General features: G+C 37.7%; 2 protein-coding genes and 1 long non-coding RNA gene across 7 annotated transcripts in view; 2 read left to right on the top strand and 1 right to left on the bottom strand.

Moving 5' to 3' along the window:
• LOC140668794 (dynein beta chain, ciliary) overlaps positions 1 to 9740 on the top strand; it is a 32526-nt gene extending 22786 nt beyond the window's left edge. Inside the window, 15 exon segments of the mRNA XM_072898109.1 lie at positions 104 to 273; positions 778 to 998; positions 1184 to 1460; positions 1594 to 1869; positions 2219 to 2624; positions 3096 to 3412; positions 4048 to 4180; positions 4373 to 4654; positions 4881 to 5087; positions 5369 to 5702; positions 5907 to 6082; positions 6321 to 6431; positions 6492 to 6665; positions 6950 to 7098; positions 7306 to 9740. Of these exon segments, the coding sequence (XP_072754210.1) occupies positions 104 to 273; positions 778 to 998; positions 1184 to 1460; positions 1594 to 1869; positions 2219 to 2624; positions 3096 to 3412; positions 4048 to 4180; positions 4373 to 4654; positions 4881 to 5087; positions 5369 to 5702; positions 5907 to 6082; positions 6321 to 6431; positions 6492 to 6665; positions 6950 to 7098; positions 7306 to 7600 (3528 nt within the window). The 3' untranslated portion in view covers positions 7601 to 9740.
• The window catches only part of LOC140668865 (uncharacterized), a 38336-nt gene extending 25943 nt beyond the window's left edge, over positions 1 to 12393 (bottom strand). The window contains exons 1-2 of the long non-coding RNA XR_012047260.1: positions 12238 to 12393; positions 10574 to 10646 (exon numbers count right to left, since the gene is read on the bottom strand). This is a non-coding gene — a long non-coding RNA (uncharacterized lncRNA). The remainder of the gene's footprint in view (positions 1 to 10573; positions 10647 to 12237) is intronic.
• Positions 12394 to 12503: 110 nt separating this feature from the next.
• Positions 12504 to 17978, top strand: part of LOC140668863 (uncharacterized) — a 43920-nt gene continuing 38445 nt past the window's right edge. For all 5 annotated transcript variants that reach the window (XR_012047258.1, XR_012047256.1, XR_012047257.1 and 2 more), the window contains exon 1: positions 12504 to 12982. Coding sequence is in view for 1 of the 5 variants with exons in the window: in XM_072898190.1 (XP_072754291.1) it covers positions 12864 to 12982 (119 nt within the window). In the remaining 4 variants the exon portion in view is untranslated. The remainder of the gene's footprint in view (positions 12983 to 17978) is intronic.

Genomic DNA, 17978 nt, shown 5'->3' on the forward strand with positions numbered 1-17978 from the left:
CTTTGGCTTACACTAATATTGCCTCTTTTTTTTTTATTTCGTGTATATTTCTATGAAAAAGAGGTGTTTTGAAATTTTTTCTCGCCTGCTTCGCGTGCTTCAGGAGCTTCAAAAGATGTTGGACATTCTGGGTGAAAAGATGAACATAGCTTTAGCCGCGAAACAAAAGTGTCAGGACGAAGCGGAAGCGACCGCGTTCACTATAGATTTGGCAAATCGATTGGTAAACGGCCTTGCATCTGAGAACGTTCGTTGGGCTGAGACTGTGCAAGTGTACGTATTTTGCTGCTCGACACAAATCAAGAAAGAGACTTGCTTGGATAAACGAAAACATTCTGACAAATATCTATCGAGTTAATTTTGCAAATTTATGTAACAGTTTTATGCAACAGTAACTTTTGTTTATTACGCTGACTATTACGCAACTAAGTCATCAGAGAAAGGATAAAAAATTATTTTTTTAAAGAACATTACGTGTCATATATTTCAATTCGTAATGTCCAGATTATCATTCTTTTCGTGAAACAATTACGCAACTTTTTTTTATCGTCGAGAAATTTTATGACATTTTATGCCTTCCGTCTATAACAACTGATTTAATTTACTATTTCTAATTACCAAAAATTTGTATTTACAATTAATATGATACCTATTTGAATTTAATTTTCTTCATCGAATTAGTTTATTTGCAACGTAGTAACATCCGTTTATTGAGATAATGTCAATTACTCGCGTTAAACGTATTTCTAAGTACATTTGAGATACACCACAAAACAGGTTAAAAAAATCCGAAATTACTCTACCGGGCAACGTGTTGCTCGTCACGGCATTCATCTCTTATATGGGATGTTTTACGAGGAAATACAGAATGGATCTCATGAATTTACATTGGTTACCGTTTCTCGACAACCTGCAAGTACCAATACCGCACACACCAGACTTGGATCCGTTGTCTTTAATGACCGACGACGCGAAGATCGCCCAGTGGAATAACGACGGTAAATAGCACGTTTGATTTTCATTCTCTTATTTTACTTCATTTATTTTAATCGTGCAATTTTGAAAATTGCAGCCTATTTTATAGTGGTGTCTCATATAAATATATAAATAAATAAGAATAAATGTTTTCCATCGACTACGCCAATTTTCGCGAATTAAATAATTACCAAACATATCCTCTTAGGTTTACCTACGGACAGGATGTCCTCGGAAAATGCCACGATACTCACCAATTCGTCTAGGTGGCCACTGATGATCGATCCGCAATTACAGGGGATTAAGTGGATTAAGAATACGTACGCGGACGAATTAGTAGTGTTACGTTTAACTCAAAAGAATTATCTCGACAAAATCGAACAGGCTATCGCAAACGGAAACGTGGTCTTACTGGAGAATATCATGGAAACGGTCGACGCCGTTCTAGATCCGATCCTAGGTCGGATATTAATAAAGAGAGGAAGGTACACACACACACACACACACACACACACACACACATATATATACATATGTAGGTGTTTTTTTTTTTTTTTTTTCATAGATAAATATAAATTATCCGGCGAAATTGATCTTGCAAAACAAATGTTAACAAAGGGCCATCAAGGTGGGGGATAAAGACGTGGATTACGATCCGCGCTTCCGTCTTATCCTGCAAACAAAACTGGCGAATCCTCACTACAAGCCAGAGATGCAAGCTCAGACCACGCTCATCAATTTCACGGTTACGAAGGACGGTTTGGAGGAGCAGCTATTAGGCGCCGTCGTGAAAGCGGAACGTCCGGATCTGGAGTCGAGCAAAGCCGAGCTCACGACTCAACAAAACACGTTCAAGATCACGCTGAAGGTGTTGGAGGATGATCTGTTGCACAGGTATGTAATCTTATAATATGTGACATTCCGATTGACTAAAAAAAAAAAAATATATATATATATATATATATATATATATATATATATATATATATATATATATATATATATATATATATACAAAAAGCTGCGCAAAGAAACATTCATTTTTACATGATCCATCCTGCTGATGATTATTTAATGTCTTTTGTTGTTTATTCAAATTTTTCCATCCACAAGATTCAAGTTGCGTTTCTTCTATTCTATATTTGTTCGACGCGAGTTAGAAAAAAAAGCAAAAAACATCACTTTTTCTGTCTTATTTGATAATATTAAGTATAGTCTCATCGCTGTCTCGTCCCACATTCAGATTGGCGACGGCGGGACCCGATATCCTAAGTGACGTCGCTCTTGTGGAGAACCTCGAAACTACGAAGAAGACCGCGAGCGACATCGAAGCGAAGGCGATCGAGGCGAAGGTGACCGCTGCGAAGATAGACGAGGCGCGAGAGTCCTACCGGCCGGTGGCATCCAGGGCCAGCCTCCTCTACTTCATCCTTAACGATCTCAACAAGATCAACATGCTGTACCAATTTTCTCTCAAGGCGTTCAGCACGGTCTTTCAGAATGCTATTAAATTCGCGGAACCGGCCGACACCCTCGGTAAACGCGTCGCCAGTCTGATCGACAGCGTCTCGTACCTGGTTTTTACGTACACCAGCAGAGGACTATTCGAGAGCGACAAGCTCATATTTCTCTGTCAGCTGACTCTTCAGGTACTAGATCGTTTCGTAAATGTGACGCAGATTTTTCCTTAAATAAACAATAAAAGGATAGACTCTCGTTGAAAAAAAAAAAAAAATTTTAATTTACACGTTCCTTTCGAAATCTATTATAAAAATCAGTGTATTAATATTAAATGTATGACAATTATAATTGCTTTATCAGGTCATTGTAAAATGCATGAAATTGAAATGGAAAATATTAATTTTTGTACGATACATCTCGTATCTTTATTCACATGTCCTGTTTTGTAGACAGCTAGTCGACCTATAATATCAATCATATTTTTCAAACACTGCATTTCTATTTTATGTAATTAAAATCTTTCGAAATCACCTCTCTGCTATTTAGTTTTCGTAGATCTTTAATGAAAAAAAAAAAAAAAAAAAAAACGATATTAATTATGGAGCAATCAATTATCTTCCAAACCGTATACGTATTAAACAAGCGTTATAATATTATAGATTCTGCTACAAACAAAGGAGATAGATCAGGAGGAAGTAGATTTTCTTTTGCGATTCCCTTATTTACCGGATCAAACAAGCCCGGTGGACTTTTTGAATAACGTCGCCTGGGGCGGTATCAAGTATTTGAGCGGGATGGAAAATTTTCATAATTTAGATCGCGATATAGACGGGGCGGCGAAAAGATGGAGAAAATTCGTGGAATCGGAAACACCGGAGAGAGAAAAATTTCCTCAGGAATGGAAAAATAAGCCAGCCTTCCAGAGACTTTGTATAATGAGATGCGTGAGACTGGATCGAATGGTTTACGCTATAAGGTATAATTTGCTTTAAATTGAACGTTTGTTCGAATAAAAATCAATATATGTGCGATATATGTAAATATTTCTTCGATATTTGCTTCCTCACTATTCATTTAAAGATTTATCCTACTTTGACGGCCTAGAAATAAGTAGTTTTTTTGAGCTTGAATTGAGAAAAGTAAAAATTTATTTAATATTTGGCAGTTTTTCAGATAAAAAAACCAATTTTTTTAAATTAATTATATTATACTTGCTTTGGCCTGATGGAAGTTTATTTCGTTTTTTTTTTAAATTGATAGGAAAAAGTTGGAATTTTTCTTTTTTATAATTGTTTTACAAAGATTTATACATTTTTGAAAATTAAAATCCGTCACACTAAAATTATTGTTTTTCTGAATGTATGTTTAAAATTTGAGAGCAATCCATCAATTGCAGCCTGAGATATCGTCGTTTTCAAAAACATAATTTCAAGAAAAAGAACGTTTAAATTAACGTTTGACAACTTGTTTTCTCAATTATATTATAAATTTTTTTATCTTATCTTTTAGCATATTTAATTTTAAGACTTGAAACTATTTTTTTAAAAGATAAAGAATTGTTTCAAAATTTTAGAACAGAATAACCCCTTAATCTCCTAATAATTTGCATAGATGTTTCGTGGAAGAAAAACTGGGTACACCATTCATACAGTTCCGTTTGCAGCCGTTCGAGAAATCATACGAAGAGACGAGCGCGAGTACGCCGGTATTTTTCATTCTGTCACCAGGAGTTGATCCTTTAAAGGCACGTTTTCTAGACGTTTAGAGTTAATTTTAATCCTATTCAAATACTCGGATATAAGATTCGAGATGCGCATTTTTTCATGTGATTTTCGTGTGATTCTAAAAATATTCCTCAGAATATTAGTGAGGCTAATATTGGTTCGAACATAACTAAGAGCGAATTAACGGAGTAATGATGTAACGTCGCGTGTAGGACGTCGAGAAACTTGGTAGATTGCTCGGTTTTACGTTCAACGCGCAAAATTTCCACAATGTATCGTTGGGACAAGGTCAAGAGCTCGTGGCAGAGGAAGCGATGGACATTTCGGCGCGCGACGGTCACTGGGTTATACTTCAGAATATCCATCTGGTGCGAAACTGGCTGCCGAATTTGGAAAAGAAGATAGAACAACTCTCGGAGGACTCCCACCAGAACTATCGTCTCTATATTAGCGCCGAACCGAGCCCCGATCCCCATGCATCGATAATACCGCAGGTAAAAAATGCAATTGACAAGTTGACAAGTTGTCCAAGAAGCGACAAACTTTTTCTCCTCGTGTGCAATTTAATGTCAATAAATTATTAGTAAACAAAAAAAAAAAAAAAAAAAAATTGCGAATAAGAAAAAAGTGACAAGTTTCTCTCGCCATTTTCTGTGAGCGTCGCTTTCGTACATTGCTGAATATTTTGCATAATATTTCAATGTGATCGAAATGCACAAGGGCATACTAGAGTCGGCCATAAAGATCACCAACGAGCCGCCGACGGGTATGCGCGCCAATATCCACAAAGCCCTGGATAATTTCAGTCAGGACATACTAGAGTCTTGTTCCAAGGAGACAGAGTTCAAAGCTATTCTCTTTGCCCTCTGTTACTATCACGCTGCTTTGGCCGAGCGTAGAAAATTCGGGGCACAAGGATGGAATAGGGTCAGTATTCGCGTTACTTAAACTTTAAGCCCAAAGTGTCAGACTTTTAAATAATCTATAATTCACGATAAAATTTTACAAGCCTTTATAGATCATGTATTATAAAACAATTCAAATTAATGGAGTTTTGAATTTTTATATGTAAATTTGATTTTTAGAATCACAAAAATATGTCGTAGAAAATTAATAAAAATACTGATATGTGTGAAAAGGTGTTGGAGCACTTTTTAAAATAAATAATACTCAATTTTTTATATTTAATATTTCGTTTACGTACGTAGTTATATCCCTTCAACGTTGGCGACTTGACCATCAGTGCTTCGGTACTATTAAATTATCTCGAGGGCAATACTAAAGTACCCTGGGAGGATTTGCGTTACTTATTCGGGGAGATCATGTACGGCGGTCATATAACCGATGACTGGGACAGAAGACTATGTCGAACGTATCTCCTCGAGTATCTACAGCCGGAATTGGTCGAGGGCGAATTATATCTAGCGCCGGGTTTTCTGGTGCCAGCCAGTACTGATTACGCGGGCTATCATCAGTATGTGGAAAATTATTTGCCGACGGAGAGTCCCGTCCTGTATGGACTGCATCCGAACGCGGAGATTGGTAAAATTTTTTCCATAAATTTTGTCGTTAAAAATAAAACTCAACAACAGCAGCGATTTTATTTATCGTAAAGTTTTCTTCGCCTATTATGAAGACTTAAATCTATCGCGAAAGGAAGATTTCATCTCTTACAGGAATGTCTCTGCCAATTATTGATTTTACATACGTATTTTATGAATAGTCGCTCGTTACCCTTTTGCGTAGGGTTCCTCACAAGCACGGCGGAGAACTTATTCAGAACAATCTGGGGGATGCAACCGCGGGACACCGCCGATACAACGGCCGGCGTGTTATCGAAAGAAGACAAGGTGAAGGTTATGATAGAGGATTTACTCGACAAGCTTCCCGAGGAGTATAATATACAAGATTTGATGAGCAAGGTTGATGTTAGGCTATTATATCCAGACTCGTTATAAGAATAATGATCTGCTAATTTTGAAAACAAGGATCACCCAAATAAATATGACATAAAGATATTTTTCAATATAATTTTCAATCGTTCCTATATAAATATATAACATAATATAAAAACAACATCACGCAGTAATATTAATATTACATTTTTTTATGGTGATAAATAAAATAGATAAAAAATTTGATTCTCTCTGTTTCTCCTAGGTGGAAGATCGCACTCCTTTCGTTGTCGTCGCTCTTCAAGAATGCGAACATATGAACATGCTTTGTAAGGAACTCAAAAGATCTCTGAGAGAACTAGATCTCGGTTTAAAGGTGAGTACTGAAAGCTATAAAGATACGGGGCACAGTGATAAATCTAAAAATTTATTTTAGGGTGAGCTGACGATCAGTGCGGACATGGAGGATCTACAAAATCACCTGTTTATGGATTCTGTACCACCGTCGTGGACCCAACGCGCCTATCCTTCCACTCTTGGCTTATCGAATTGGTTCGCGGATATGCTCAATCGAATAACCGAGTTATCGAATTGGACGTTAGATTTTAACGTAAGTAAAAGCGCGACTGCAGTTTGCAACAAGAAAAACAGATGGTAAAAATTACATTAAAATCCAAGCACAGTGTTAATAAAAATACTGCAATAAAATTAAAAGTAAAAAACTATATATTTTCAAATGTCGGAAAAAAGAAATTAAATTTTATCACACGTTGACTTCTAACTTGAGAAGATGTTTTTTTTTTTTTTTACTCACTTTGTGCTGAAGAAAAATTTTGTCTTTATTTCTACGTTTGATCAATCTAACTCTTTCTTGCGGAACGCGTCTTTCGGCAGTTACCATCGTCGATTTGGCTGGGTGGTTTCTTCAATCCGCAGTCCTTACTTACCGCCATCATGCAGCAAACCGCCCGTAAAAACGAGTGGCCTTTGGACAAGATGTGTCTGCATTGCGACGTAACCAAAAAGCAGAAGGAAGAAATTACGTAAGAGGCGACGTGAAATCGACCTTTTCAGAGGATGGGTGTCTCTTTCCGGAAATATTGCGAAATTTCAAAAATCTATATATCTTTTATCGGACTTAAAATCGCGCTGAGATTTTCGAGAGAAATTTTTCGGGATGAGAGAAACGTCTCGACCTGTCCTCGAAGGGTCCGCGGAACGCGACGATACCGAGATAATTTCTTCACCAGGGTGCCACCGCGCGACGGCGCGTACCTGAACGGCTTGTACATGGAGGGTGCCCGATGGGATGTCGCGACTAGTGCCATCGCGGATTGCCGACCTAAGGAGCTGTTCTTCCTCATGCCGGTGGTATTCGTCAAGGCGATCACGCAAGACAAGCTCGAGACGAAGAACATGTACGACTGTCCGGTATACAGGACTAGAACGCGCGGTCCTACGTTCATCTGGACGTTCAATCTAAAGACCCGCGAAAAGCCCACCAAGTGGACCCTGGCCGGCGTGGCGATGCTCCTACAGATTTAGAAAGCTCGCTCGCCCGTAAAAAATAGTTTTTTCTTCTCTCATTTTTTTTCTTATGCTTCTCTTCGCACGAGTCGTAATGCCGACGCCACCGCCGCGACCACGGCGGTTTCCCGGTTAATAACCTTTTCGCAATTACGTTCGTCAAACCTTCTCCGAGTTACGGTCGAGTCGAGGAGCGGCGATAATTACAATGCGCGTATTCGGATAATTACGATTGGCGTATACGTATACGCGTCCGTTGTAACGCGCATCTCTTTGTAACCGGCGTTCTGCAAGTGGAGCGATTTCGACCCGAGTGCTGGAACCACCTCGTTTCTTTCCCGAACGGAAGGAACTTGGCTCGCAGATGTGACGCGCTCATTTAGTCCAAAAGGTATTATATATACACCGCCGGTGTCGTCGCACGCCAATTGAAATCGTCAATTGACATAAATGTGACACAACGTGGCGGGTACACGTTTCGACAATGGTAAGAAAAATATCGGCGATTCTCTTTTTCTTCTTCTTCTTCTTCTTTTTTTTTTCTTTCTTTCTTTCTTTTTCTTTTTCGTACATCCGGTGTTTTTTTTTTACGTGTCCACGACGCATACACCTCCCCCCTCGCGCTTTATTATATTAGCCGGTATACGGCTATTTGACAAGTCGGCGGTACACGACGACAATATGATTGGAGGCTTCGAGGAAGTGGTCACCCTTTATCGACTGCGACGTAATTATCTGTTTGGCGATGACGCATCTGGTTTCGCGTGCCGTCCGGCTTCCGCGACGATGCGACGCGGAATTTTGGACACGCGAGCGAAACGCCTTGCGAAAGCCAACCGAGTCAGCTAAACTGACAATAACGAAACGACCGGTAAATATAAATATAACGTGAAAGGGAAACCTACTGTTGCCCACGACGAGTGTAACCGCACTTGACTCGCAATTGCGTATGCTCCTCCAAACGGTTCACTCTCGACTGACCTACCGTTTATCCGGAATTGTTATACCGATAACCGTGACGAAGATTTATATATATTTTATGTATGTAAATCTTACACAGATATGATATGCGCTACAAATATTTCAAATCGTACATATTTGCTCGCCTTTAATAATTTATCAAGTTTAAATTGATATGGAGATAACTCTGTAATAAGAATCGTAAAAAAATATACTTGTAGGTATATCATCATGACATACGTTCTTTAACATACATGCGCGTTTTTTATACATCGTTAGCGGTTGGAAAAAAAATTATGATTAATAGTGTTATCATTGATAAAGTATTGAAATGAATATGCGATTCAACCGTTTTATTGTTTTCTATCTGCTTGGAAATGAAACATTCACGCAGATGCATATTTTCGCGGATAAGCTTCGAATGCCGAATGCGTTAAAAGGAAGTCGGCGCTACCTGTCTCGGATTAAGAAAGACTCGGGAAATATTTTTCGATCATTAAACTAATTAGATTACCGGTATTGCGGCGGTCGGCTATAAATTAGTGCTCCAGGACCTTTACGGTTGCTCACCGTCCGGACTCTCTTCGGCCGGAGAACGCCTCCGGGGCAAACGCGCGTTGCTGGTATTTATAGGGGACCTACCGAAGACGCGCGAGATGAACACGAATGAGGCTTCGAAAAAGCCGCATTCGAATCGTATCCAACGAATCAAGAGAGACATCGCGCACTCGATTGCTACTCGAATACGCTCGCTCGGACGCTTAAGCTCAATTTAAACGATCGATAATTCACGATAAACGTCGAAGTACCATCCTATCTCGAAGCTCTTGTAATGTCAATATTTGTAGGATTACAATTCGGTAGGTCCCCTGAAGGAAGGGCATGTTCTATATTTGAATTAAAAATTGCGCAAAAAATAAATTGATAATCCAACAACCGTGTAAATGCGTGTAAAAATTATTTTTCGATTTTATTTCGCGGGATAGAATAATATCTAAGCTTTCTGTAGCATAATGTCGAAAACACAACATGTCCTTGAATATCGATCAACGATAATTGCAAATTACAATATATTATTGCAATCAATAATCCGCGATTAAATATTTATTGTGACACACTCATCAAATATACTATAAACACACATGATTTACAATTAGGAATAATAAGATAACAACTCAAGATAAATAAAAAGTTGATGGAAACACATTTAATTACACAATAATTATATATACTGCATTTACATATATAATTATAACGCGTATTTATTAGCTGGATGTAATAAAAAAGAAAAAAAAAAAAAAAAAAAAAAAGTTGATTTCCTTCTTCGCGTCTATTTTTATTATAACGCGACATCAGCATACATATAGTATGCAGACAGAATGCCGTATTACAAATGGTCTAAAATGAATTTAACGTGCAACGAGATGGGTCCATGAATATACGGCTTGTAGTAATTAGGGAGTCAAGAGAACAAAGACCAATCAAGTTTGAGAAATAGAAACTTTCCGGCCAACCAAAGCCCATTCTACCCATCAAAATTAAAGTCATATCAAACGAAAAGTTTTACATAACGAGAAACTTACATTTTACTGACATAAATGCGGTATCAATATGTCATAGAAAGCTAAGCGTAAGTCGGTAGAAAGATATCTTTTACGCGCCGCAGTCATAATTGCCTTCTCTCGTAGAAACTTGTGTATTGAGAATTGCAAGAAAATTTATTTCTTTTCAACATTTAATTTATGTGCGTTACTCTCGCACACACGTAATTATGACGTAAAATATATGATGTAAAATATTATGGTTCCCTTCTAATAACATATTATTGAAATCAGCATAGTCAACTATGTTATCAGCTGTTTCCCGACTAACTTTCTACTTAAAAAATTCGTTAAAATCCTTGAGAATTGCTCATTATATAAAGAAGACAATAATTATGCGCACTTAATTTCTCTGCTGCACGTAAGCACAATCGACACTTTGAAAAGGGGCAAAAAGTTATTGCAGAAAAATGAAAATATCGTGACTTACGTGACGTGCTTCCGTCGGTCCGGGTGGGTCCGTCGGAACGATCGTGTATGGGAAGAGTACAAAATCGTCGACGCTGAAAATATCATCGACTATATTATTACTCGATAGTTTCTAACGTCATATTATATTTCCAGCGATAAACAAAATAAAAGTATTAAACTACGTTTTTTATTTATCGACGATTTGAAGAAATAAATTAATTAAATATATGTTGTAAATATATGTATATTTGCTTTTTAAACTATATATATATATATATATATATATATATATATATATATATATATATATATATATATATACTTTACAATGTACACTTGTGAGTCAATGCGATTTTTTTTCAAATTATTTTTAAAAAATAATGGAAATACTTTAGCAGTAGACAAAAATATCCAATGATTTAAGGACCAATGCTCTTTTAACGAAGAGAGTTGAGAATGTGAGGATACAACAGCTGTTAATCTAACAGATAAATTTTAAACGGTCGAGTCACTCCCCTAATCCATAAATCGTCACAACGCACAGGATAGTTTCGTGCATGCGTATCCGTATAAGACTGTCGCGCCAGTGTATTGCGTGTGTGTTCATCGCTAATTATTTTGCTTGTGCCTATCATTTAATTTTATTGCAGTTTGCACATTGTATTAAGCAGCTATTAAACGTGCTCAACTAGAATCAAATAAAGATTGAGCGATATGTGAAACAAAGGCACATAAAACATGGGCCTATGAATATTAATATATAATTAACTACACTTTCAATCGAAAATTGAAAGTAATGCGCGATTATTTCAGTTGTAAATATCATCATTAAGAAAATATTGTGTATCTCGGAAAAATTCTCAAGCAAGTCATGAAGAATGGAATCTCTTTTTTTTTTTTTTTTTTCAAAAGTTAATGTACAACCAATTAACATATGATAAATTGAATGAAATATAATGTATGCGCAATTAGAACGTCGCGAATATCGCTCTAAATTTTTTCATCGAAACCATTTTTTATATTCATTTTTTCAAACATTAGAAAAAATCACACCCTTCCACAACAAGTTTTCGCAAAGGATTCAACGAATACGCTCACACATATTAACATAAATTATTTTCCGATACACTACCTGAGCAACAATCTACATATAATTATATTACATAGTACATAGTATATATATTGGAATATAATAATATACACAATTAATTAATTCAAACACATATTATAATATAAAAATGCAAAAGATGACAAATAATAAACAAAATATTTAACCCTTATTCCGTACCGATGGATCATTTTTGTCTGTGATTTTTTCCAACAACGTCAATTTCTCGAAAACAAATAATCATAAAATAATATATTTAAGTAAATTATTTTGCAAATTTATTATTTTAATTAGCTTTATTTAGAATGTTCAAAGAAGGTGTATATATATATATATATATATATATATATATATATATATATATATATATATATATTTTCAAATGTTTTAAAACACTTTTACATATTAATAAACTTATCGAAAATATGAAAAAATAACTGTACGGAGTAAAGGTTAGGTTAAAGCAATTTTAATCCGAAAAAAAACTCGTCTCGTTAATGTATTTTTACTGTCGAATAAACAATATCATAGAGAGATTAATGAAAAAAGAAATGTTACATTCATGGGAAACTCACCTTATTGTTAGATAGAGACGTAAAATCAACACGTGCTGTACGTCAACAACCCGCACTTTCTGTTCATCCTACGTCGTTCGGTAAAAACACCGGTGCCGCGAATGACGTTTTCTCGAACGGTCGCGATATATACGACACTTCCGCGTCTCGAAAGATCTATCGATAAAATCTCGTTACCAGACGCCTTCTTCTCCCTCCCTCCCCCCCCCCGTTCCCCCCCGCGCCGTCAAGTACGTCGCGCCGCGAGCTCCCGAAGATACGCGCAGTACTAATCTAACCCTGGCGTCCGAGATGGAAAAAAAAAAGGTGTCCGCGATCGACTGATCTACTCGAGATCTCCGCGTGTGTATGTGCGATAAGGGGATATTTACGTGTTTATATTTTCAAGGACAGAAAAGTCTTACGTACGCGGGCAGCGGAGCCCGTGTGGAGAGAGACATCTTTGTCGTCCTTGTCGTGCCGATCGCGAGTGAGTTTTTCCAATGACGTCACGCATCTGGATCTCCACTGCAGAGCCCACAGTCGCCTCGTTCGCGGAGGAGCGAAGAAACCGTCTCGAGAGGTGCGAAAGAGGGGCCCTCCCAGGATGACTCTCGCTAATCGCGGGCAGGCGGAAAACAAGCGTGATGAGTCGCCTCGTCTCGTCTCGTCTCGTCTCGTCTCGTCTTGTCTCGCCTCGTCTCGCCTCGCCTCGTCTCACACACGAGCTAACTCGACTCGACGCGACTACAACGAACTGCAACGGGTGAGTTAACCCCTTCTCTCTTTCTCTCTCTCTTTGTCTCTGTCTCTTTTCTTTTGCTCTCCTTCCTTCTTACCGCAGCACACGATAGTAAATGCGCGCGATACGTAACATTCAAGGCAACATGGACGATCCGAGACGAAAAGTATATACGCTGTGTAACGATAATCGATATGCGTTATGTCCTTAACGTATGTCTAGACAGACACGTACTTTCATGCGTTTTATATAAGAACGCGGGACTTTGGCGAAAGAGCCTATACAATTTCTCGTACATTTACGCTATGCGAAAGTTTTTGTAATAAAAGCCACCAATTTCTGATGACGAGATTAAAAAAAAAAAAAAAAAAAAAAAAGAAGGAGAGAGTGACGTAAAAAAATTTTTCTCGTTTAAATTGATTTTGCGTTAAATGTTGGATATTAAATTCGAATAATAATTATCACGTGTATTAAATTATATTTGAATATTGAAAGACTCAATTTGAATTTCTCTTTTAAAAGAGTTCTTACTTTCTTAATTGAATTCAGTGAAAATTGATTAATGTAGCGACACAAAATTTCACCAAAGATTAATGAATACTTCACTGGTGCTCAGGGAGAACATTTTTATTTACTTCTCTGTATTTTATATACCACTGATTATGGCAGTAAAACAGGATGTCTATTTCCTGGAGAAACATGGAAAACCGGGAATATTCCGGGATTATTTTTTGTATCTGGAAAAATCAGGAAGTCTCATGGATTTTTATTGAGATTCAGGGAATTTTTTCGAAAATTCTTTTTTTATAATTTTGTGTTTCATCTGGTAAATAGTCAGCCGTGTGTGAAATTAGCGTCTCGCTAGAAACTCATTTAATCGGTGAGAATTTTGGCTTTATTTTTAATAAAGTATTTTTCTAGAATTCTCGATAAAATTAAATAAATAATTCTAACTATTAAATAAATAAAAAAGGCTCGAGACAAACTGAGATGTCAAGTTTACTGCGTCTTGCTTTGTTTATTGATAATTTTTTAGTCTTATCAGATTTTAAACTCTTGAAAATTCTACGGTAGTTTTACAAATAATTCTATGTGTGAAAATTATTAAAATATTAATTAAACAAATAAATTGTTGGAGATATCGCGGACGTAGTACTGAGACGCTCGTATCTCTACTCGACTATAATAAATTATTGTGCATATGTACAGAAGACGTCATTAATGTCTTTATAAATGAATTTATGCATATCAATACACATCAGTATATTTATATTTTTTTTTTTATATACATATATAGAAAAGGTATATGCAATATACGCATAAATTTATGTGTAAAGGCATGTGTAATGATCCTTTCTGTACAAACTATAAAAATAATAAATTATATATCTATTCTATTGTATATTAATGATTATTTGTTTATATATCAAAATATTTGAATCGGGAGTAACTGAAGACCGACGTTCGGTTCATTATATCACATATCTATTAATCCGTGAAAAAGTCTATTAGCACATCGAATTTTTTGTATGCATAACGTGGTGATTTTGATATTTCGTGCGGCGACACGTAAACGGGAAGATATCGATCTGACATAGATTTCGTATCAATAAACGTAATATATATCGAAATCGGGAGGGTCGTGCAAAATGTCACCAGAGTGTTTTGTGAATGCTTATGAAGATACATCGACAAAGGATCAGGAGAAAATGAGTAGAGTAGACTTGGAAAAAAGCAGATAATTTATTACATAGGAGGTAATTTATTACGTAATATTCGCGGAATTAATTTTTTTTTGTCGCAGTTATCGCGTAGTATATTTCGTGCAATTTTATTTAGATGCGTGTGCAACTGGCACCTCACTTCGTGAAAACTCATTGAGTTTTGGCTTTGTTTTTAATAACTTTAGAAATTATAATTAATTAAATAATTCTTGATATGTAGATTAACATCTAGTGCTGGCTATTAAAAGAATAGGCTGGGAAAAAATCGGGACATGAAGTACATACTCTTTGTAATTTTTAATGATAGAGAAATTTTATATAAGTGAAAAATTATTTTATAAAAGTTATTCAGTTTTTTAGTACATTTATAAATCTATCATTGAAACTTAAGAGGCTTCGTGTTTTTCCTTTGTATGAATGAAAAACAATAGAAAACGCATGTAATAAAAAAATTTGTTTTAGAGAAAGTTGTATTAAAAAGTTTTGAACATGTTCCTTTTACTTTTGGAATTTTAAACAAAAATACCTGAAAAATCAGGGAATTTTTTTATAAGACTTGCGTAGACATCCTGTAAAATTCCACTGAAAAAATTATTAATAATCGTATTATATTTACAAGAAGCTTTTAAAACTTTTTCTTTATTTTCGATTAATATTTTGTGGAAAAAGTTTTCCCCTCCCACACATACACGTTGCTGGAATGAAATATGTAAAATAATATTCAACTTTAGGATTATATATATATTATACTTTATTTACTCTTAAAATGTGAATATAATATAAAAATATAAAAAAATAAACAAGACCTTTCGTCAAATAATATATAGCATAACGTATTTTAAAAGATTATTATAATTAAAACAGCCACTGTCATCAGTGATGGTTTTTTTTGTTTTTTTTTTTTTTTTTTTCAATGAAAATACATTGTTACCATTCGAGAGAGTAACGAAATTAAAGGACGAAGCAATGTTAAACTATCGCCCCGGACCATCCCCCATTTCCGCCAATTTCACTTTTTGCCGCGGCAAGAATCGACTCGTATTTCATCTCCTCTTCGCTTTATTTGCATACGCGATACATCGTTTTCCGTATCTCCGTGCCTCATCGTGTGCTCACGGCAAACGGTGTGCGGAGAGGTCTGAAGATAATTAATGCAAATTACACACGCGGGCAACGGGCACGCTACCGGTTACGGCGTTACACGCGGATGAAAGCCGCCGTGTGCGCGCGCGCGTCATGTAAGCCGTTGTTGTTGCATGTTGTTGATGTGTCGCTCCGATTATTGCTCGATACAATTGATTCGTCGCTCATTGACTACTTATATGTGCCATTTGAACGAAGAAAGAGAGAGAGGGAGGGTGGGAGGGTGGGATGGAGAAAAAGGAAAAAAGGGGATTAGTTTTCTCACGTCATCCCGTCCCGTTTCGTCCCGTCCTATTTCGTCTCGTCTCGTCTCGTCTCCGTCTCGTTCGCGTGCAGTGAGCTGTATACTTAAGCCGCGGAGAGCCACCGCACTAAACGGACGTGGCGCGTATAATTTATGAATTATTATTTTGTACTATAATATGTCGGCCGCTCTTCTCTGCCCCCCCTCCCCCTCCCCCTACCCCGTCGCGCAGCCCCATAGTACGCGCTCGTCTTCTCCGAGCTTCTCCGCGGAGAGAAGCATCTCGTCGGAAACAGTGAGATAAAGAGCATCGTCAATGGCGTAGGGTTCTCGTTATTACCTTCTTGGCGGGGTATAAAGTATAATATATATCGTGATATATATATATATATATATATATATATATATATATATTGTGGTATATATATCAAAAGGACACCGCTCCGAGAAAGACACGGTGTATTTTCTCTCTAAAGAAGTGATTGTCGGTTGTGTTTACGGAAGCGCGGGGGTTTCACAGGTTTTCACCTCTTGTATACGAATGACAGGAGGAGAAAGATTTGTCGAAAGAATCCATTCTGTACAATAGAAATATATTGTGTTTACATTCCCCGGCCCGCCCCCCCCCCTTTTTTTTTTTTTTTTTTTTTTTTTTTTCTTTTCTCGCGAGGAAGACCATCTGACGCAATTGATAACAAAAAAATCCGTCTTTCCTCCTTTCTCTCTCGCGTTCGCGGAGATTAAAATCCATCTTTATAAAAACATGTTTGATCCAAAAATTGTATCGTATTAAAATATAAAAAATTTTATGGAAAAAAAAAAAAATACACGAAAGGGGTATGTGCAAACGGACGGCTCTTTACCACTTATATATTACGCGTCTCGCAAATATGCTCTCGATTGAACACGGGCAGCCGAAGATTCGTTCTAATTGGTCCCTAATCGCGGTCCCGGATCGTGCGAATCGAGACCGACCGTTGTCGTGTCACGTATATGTTTGAAGAGTGGAATTAGAGCGGGTCCACCGAGATGCGCGCCAGTGCGATTCGCGGCAACGAGGCAGCCTGGGGAAAGACCAGACGAGCGAGCTAGCGAGCCCGAAGTTGAACAGAGACGAGGGGTGGCGAGGATGTGGCGGGAGGGGGAGGAAAGGGGGGCAGGGGGTGGAAGGGGCAGGCGGACAGGCAGGCAGGCAGGCAGGCAAGCAAGCAAGCAAGCAGGCAGGCGGCCGGAGAGCGAACGGACGAGCTCCGAGCGTAGGTCCCGAGAGCTCCGAGTATCCTATAATTACGAGTAACTCAGCCACATTTGCGTTGATCCGACACCTTAAAGATAGCATTTAGCGGCCCCTTTCATCTCCGCGGCAAACAAACCAATTTATACCTCAGGCCGCTTTGTGCTCCGGCGAGGGACGTGCTCCGCCCCGAACCTACGAGTTAGCTCCGTCTTTTTCCACCTTCCCTCACCCCCTCCCTCCCCTTCTCTCTAACGCAAGCTCCTTTCTTCGTTCTCTTTCTTATTCTTTCTCCCTTTCTCTCTTCCGTCCCTTACGATTTCGCCCTTGGTTCTCCGCGAACTTCGCTGGAAATCAATCGCTCACGAAAAAAAAGAGAGGAAAAAAAAAGAAAAAAAAAAAAAAAAGTGAAACGTATTAACGTCCACCAAATGTGTAGTACTTACCTATCTACTCGGTGTTGTGCGAGCGAGGGTGGTAGCCGAAGGAGAACGACAGTCGCGTTTTTGCCTACTTCTCTCGTAACTAATTGGCGCGCGTTATTACTTTTGTACGTGGTTCCCGGGTTTCCACCCCTCCCCTCCTCGCCTCGCCTCCCTTCCGAGATCCGCGAGGGAGCAAAGGTTCGCGTGACTAAACGCTACGACGCGAGGACGTCGGAGCACACGATAATGG

Source organism: Anoplolepis gracilipes, chromosome 8 (assembly GCF_047496725.1).
Source record: "Anoplolepis gracilipes chromosome 8, ASM4749672v1, whole genome shotgun sequence".
In the NCBI taxonomy this organism is placed as follows: Eukaryota; Metazoa; Arthropoda; class Insecta; order Hymenoptera; family Formicidae; genus Anoplolepis; species Anoplolepis gracilipes.